This window comes from Astatotilapia calliptera, chromosome 16 (genome assembly GCF_964374335.1).
Source record: "Astatotilapia calliptera chromosome 16, fAstCal68.1, whole genome shotgun sequence".
NCBI lineage: Eukaryota > Metazoa > Chordata > Actinopteri > Cichliformes > Cichlidae > Astatotilapia > Astatotilapia calliptera.
The window spans coordinates 26,483,914-26,489,394 of record NC_137437.1 but is presented as its reverse complement, the minus strand read 5'-3'; the positions used below and the strand labels follow the sequence as shown (position 1 = coordinate 26,489,394).

Below are 5,481 nucleotides of genomic sequence, written 5' to 3'. Positions count from 1 at the left end.
GTAATTTATTAACATCTAATGAAAGTCTGAATATTGTATAAAAGTGCTTGCTGTTTGTTCCTCGATTAATCTGCTCATTTATTAACAGGTGGCTGAGAAAGAATATGTCACAATCAGGTAACATGTATTTGTAAAACAGTATTTAAAGAACTGAAATTTCTTTAATCTGGTCAAATACTCTTTTTCATATTGAAAAGGATCATCCATAACATTATTATTGAATTGTCTTTTTCACTGTGGGATATTGTGTAGAAAATGGAAAACTCCAGTGAGATAGTGTCATTTGTGCTGGCTGCTTATGGAAATGTTGGGGAGTTAAAGTACCTGTACTTTGTAATAATATTGTTCTGGTACCTCTCTATATGTGTGGCCAACACAGTCCTTATTGTGGTCATACGTGTGGACATACAGCTGCATGAACCAATGTATATACTGCTTTGTAACTTATGTGTGAACCAGATAAACGTCAGCACATCGCTATATCCTCTTTTGCTCTCACAGATGTTTTCAGACAGCCATGAAGTGACATTGCCGTGGTGTTTTCTGCACATGTCTTGCATGTACATAAGTGGGCCTGCTGAGTTTTGCAGTTTAGCAGCCATGGCCTATGACAGATATATCTCAATCTGTCATCCATTACGCTATAATGTCATTATGAACACAGAGAGAGTGTTTTTCATGATTCTCTTCGTGTGGATATATTCATTCCTTAGTGTAATACTATCATTCTCATTTATCTTTAGTTTGAAGTTTTGTGGAACTATTATTGAAAATGTGTATTGTAACCACAGATTAATACTTAGACTTTCATGTTTCGTTTCAGTCCATAACTTTTTATCTGATATATTCTTTCTCTTTGTAAGCTTTTTCATACCATTCACTCTCATTTCAGTGTCTTATGTGAAGATTTTGGCAGTTTGTCGAAAAACATCCACAGAAAACAAGCAGAAAGCCGTGACTACTTGCGTCCCTCAGATCGTCTCTGTGTCAAACCTGTTTGTTGGCTCAGTTTTTCAGTCTATTGATTCCAGCGTTATAGTTGCTCGTGTACAAATCCATATAATTTTATCTATATATATTTTCATCTGTCAACCAATGCTGACTCCATTTCTCTATGGATTTAATTTGCCTAAGATAAGGCAATCATGTAAAAAGCTTTTGTTTAAGAAAAAACAATAGCTTTGTTCACCAAGAGACTTTTCTAGGGAATCGCTGCTCTGTGGGAGAGTAACTATCCACAATCATCTTATAGTCTGTAAACATAAAGAAAAGAAAATCTGTTGATGTCATATATTTCTATTTACAGTAGGCCTTTGTCATTTGGTGCATCTCATGTTTCCACACTTTACTGGGCTGAGTGTTATGCTTGCAAGCAAAATACTGTATTAAATGCATGGGTGTTAATACAATGATTTTTTCCTCATTTCAATTTATTTGTAATAAATTTATTTAGACCAATTTCCCAGTTTAACCCTCTACGCCCTTGACAAGTAAGGTAAGAAGCATTTTTCCATTGCAAAGCTTGGAGGTTTTCATTTCACAATAGCTTTTGATCCTCTTTACAAATAATCTCTAAGTTTACGAATGTTGAAAAAAATTTATAAGGTTAAAAGCTTGATATAGACATAACAATATGTAAGCAGTATCCCCATAAGGCACACAACAACTTTAACACGAACACTGCGCTTGTGTGTCGGGCGTGGGTTGTGGATTTGGGATCTAATCACATCAGCTCAACAGTGACACAAAAATATGTCAAAATGATGTTAAAATGACCTGGTCAGCAACAAAAGCGAAGCCACAGTTACACAAAGGCATAAGATGTATGTCCGCAAGTATTAACTAAACATTTCTATATGCTACAACATGGACATAATGGTAAATGTGCTTATGTGAAATTGGCCTTTCAGTCACTTTACCACTGTAGTTTGTTAACTAGAAAATTAGTCTATGCTTGTTAGCTAACGAGCGCTCTTGCCTTTAGCAACCTCAATCAGAGGCTAATATTAATATTTTTCAGCATTAGTCAAAAAGGTCTGAGGTTAAAACGAAGATTAAAAGTAAAGGTATCTGTAAAAGACAAGTTGTTATTATAAAACTAATTAGAGTCCCAAATTATTCTTTTCTGTCTATACCTTAGTACAGTGGTTCTCAAACTTTTCACAGTAAGTACCACCTCATAAATGATATGGCTCTTGAAGTACCACCCTTGTGACCGACATTAAAGTACAGTAGTATAGGCCTATTAAACACCACATACAGTTTACACAGACAATTTTATTTCTTATATGATTGTTATTTACTGTACTGCATTAAAACATTCACAGCAGGTTAGATATCCAATCTTTAAGCGATGACCTGTTGAAACCTGCTTCCGGGTCCAAACTACTCGGCATTTATTAAGGCCGTTGTGTTTTTAACATGTTTTAATGCTTTGTATTTTGTTCTATTTAATCTGAACAAGCCCCTAAAAAGGTCAGTGATCGCTGTCGGCCTCTCGGTTTTTATCATCACTATTCATTTTAAAGCTCGGTTTTTAAAACCTGACAATGTAACTACAGCCCAGCCCATGCAGCAGTATATTAATGACTAACCTTATACTGCAGTTGTTCTCCTGACTGAAGTTTGGCCCGTTAACAGCATCCTGCCATGTGATTACATTTGTCCCTAACCATCGGTAACCCTCATTGAGTGGAAAAAAGTTAGCGTCCATCCTCCAGCGTCACAGTGTTTATATTATGCTAACCATAGCTGTGTAGCTAGCCACCACACAGCAACAAATGCCACTGCTGTTTAGTTTTCTGTCTTCATTTTTGTCTGAAGTGATAGCAGAGTTGTACGTTTTTATTTTTGCTGTGGCAGTTAAGCTGCAGGATTTTTGGCATCACGACCCTCCTTTGTGCACATCGAAGCTCAGTTTGCTCTTCGTGGCGTTTCAGATGACGAAACAAAATACCATCATGTGGTGGCCTTGTTGGATCCGTTGTCCACTCACCATGTGATGACTCTCCTCCGGGATCCCCCCACCCAAAGGAAATGCACCGCTCTCAAGAAACTCCTCTCTCTCTCGGGTCTGGGTGATGGTACCGCTCGCGAGGTCATTGAGAGCATGCTGTCCTTGCTAGGAACACATGATGGCAGATTCCTCTTCCCCTGACAGTTGCCGGTGCGAGCTGGCCTTGCCAACTCCCCGCTGTTGGAACGCGAAGAATTAACACTCACTTGCAGAAGAAGCGGATCGCATTCTCCTGGCTACCAGGAGCTTCAGCATCCAGGCGATAGTTCCCGATCATCAACGGCATCTCCCGCGCCCCCACCGTTTCTCCCGGGGGCCTCCAATTCATCCATGGTGGCTGGGATCGCAGCACGGCGGCACCATGTAAAAGGGCTGTGTTTTTACCATCAGCGTGACAGCGCCGTGCCGCCTTTGCAGGGAAACGAGCCCGCCAGTGCTCCATAGCGGCCGCGGCCGCTGGCGATAAGGAAAGGCTACTCTTTATAGAGGACTCACGCTTTTCTCTTTTACTCCGGCTCCCAGAAGAGCCTCAGGATCTCTCATGTTGTCTTTGCATACCTCCACAATGGTATATTATTTAATCTTTTAAAAAAATTGGAGATTTCCTGCGTACCACCAGAGAGAGCCCAAGTACCACTAGTGGTACGTGTACCACAGTTTGGGAAACACTAGTCTAATGTGAACATCATATGAGTTTGTGAGATCTGCAAATCATTGCACTCTATTTTTATTTACATTTTACAGTGTCCAAAGAGGGCTGAAATGTATTCTGCCAACAATTCTGCTGTGTTCAACAGTTTGCCACTCCAAAACTGACTATCATTAAATTCAAATTCAGTTCTGAAACGGTTAAGAAATGTTGTAATTTCTGAATCAAGCATACATAAATAAACAAAAAAAAAGTCAGACATGTTTGTCAAAGGAGAGAATTTCATTGTCCCTAACCTAAAGCTCAAGTTCAGCCCCACTCCACTTCATGTCTCCTCCTTTATGCTGCAGCTATAAATATTTACAGATCGTCTCGTTCAGCAGAGAGGAAAGCAGCTGAGTAAAATGTTATGTGTAATTTATTAACATCTAATGAAAGTCTGAATATTGTATAAAAGTGCTTGCTGTTTGTTCCTTGATTAATCTGCTCATTTATTAACAGGTGGCTGAGAAAGAATATGTCACAATCAGGTAACATGTATTTGTAAAACAGTATTTAAAGAACTGAAATTTCTTTAATCTGGTCAAATACTCTTTTTCATATCGAAAAGGATCATCCATAACATTATTATTGAATTGTCTTTTTCACTGTGGGATATTGTGTAGAAAATGGAAAACTCCAGTGAGATAGTGTCATTTGTGCTGGCTGCTTATGGAAATGTTGGGGAGTTAAAGTACCTGTACTTTGTAATAATATTGTTCTGGTACCTCTCTATATGTGTGGCCAACACAGTCCTTATTGTGGTCATACGTGTGGACATACAGCTGCATGAACCAATGTATATACTGCTTTGTAACTTATGTGTGAACCAGATAAATGTCAGCACATCGCTGTATCCTCTTTTGCTCTCACAGATGTTTTCAGACAGCCATGAAGTGACATTGCCGTGGTGTTTTCTGCACATGTCTTCCATGTACATAAGTGGGCCTGCTGAGTTTTGCAGTTTAGCAGCCATGGCCTATGACAGATATATCTCAATCTGTCATCCATTACGCTATAATGTCATTATGAACACAGAGAGAGTGTTTTTCATGATTCTCTTCGTGTGGATATATTCATTCCTTAGTGTAATACTATCATTCTCATTTATCTTTAGTTTGAAGTTTTGTGGAACTATTATTGAAAATGTGTATTGTAACCACAGATTAATACTTAGACTTTCATGTTTCGTTTCAGTCCATAACTTTTTATCTGATATATTCTTTCTCTTTGTAAGCTTTTTCATACCATTCACTCTCATCTCAGTGTCTTATGTAAAGATTTTGGCAGTTTGTCGAAAAACATCCACAGAAAACAAGCAGAAAGCCGTGACTACTTGTGTCCCTCAGATCGTCTCTGTGTCAAACCTGTTTGTTGGCTCAATTTTTCAGTGTATCGATTCCAGTGTTATAGTTGCTCGTCTACCAGTCCGTATAATTTTATCTATTTATCTTTTCATCTGTCAACCAATGCTGACTCCATTTCTCTATGGATTTAATTTGCCTAAGATAAGGCAATCATGTAAAAAGCTTTTGTTTAAGAAAAAACAATAGCTTTGTTCACCAAGAGACTTTTCTAGGGAATCGCTGCTCTGTGGGAGAGTAACTATCCACAATCATCTTATAGTCTGTAAACATAAAGAAAAGAAAATCTGTTGATGTGATATTTATTTACAATAGACCAGTGTCATTTGGTGCATGTGATGGGGGGGGGGGGGGGGGGGGGGGGGGGGTGACACTTTCCACTTTGCTCCTGGGATGTGTGTGATGCTCTCAAA

At 38.7% G+C, this 5,481-nt stretch overlaps 2 protein-coding genes across 2 annotated transcripts; both read left to right on the top strand.

Moving 5' to 3' along the window:
- The first annotated feature begins 255 nt into the window (after positions 1 to 255).
- On the top strand, positions 256 to 1,305 carry LOC113008520 (olfactory receptor 13C8-like). The gene has a single exon (XM_026145990.2). It carries the CDS (start codon positions 256 to 258, stop codon positions 1,177 to 1,179), a length of 924 nt encoding a protein of 307 aa, XP_026001775.1. The 3' UTR covers positions 1,180 to 1,305.
- Positions 1,306 to 4,175: 2,870 nt separating this feature from the next.
- On the top strand, positions 4,176 to 5,257 carry LOC113008519 (olfactory receptor 10A6-like). The gene has a single exon (XM_026145989.2). It carries the CDS (start codon positions 4,334 to 4,336, stop codon positions 5,255 to 5,257), a length of 924 nt encoding a protein of 307 aa, XP_026001774.1. The 5' UTR covers positions 4,176 to 4,333.
- Positions 5,258 to 5,481: the final 224 nt, after the last annotated feature.

Coding starts and splice junctions, on each gene's coding strand:
- LOC113008520 (XM_026145990.2), top strand. CDS start 256: ATGGAAAACTCCAGTGAGATAGTGTCATTTGTGCTGGCTGCTTATGGA.
- LOC113008519 (XM_026145989.2), top strand. CDS start 4,334: ATGGAAAACTCCAGTGAGATAGTGTCATTTGTGCTGGCTGCTTATGGA.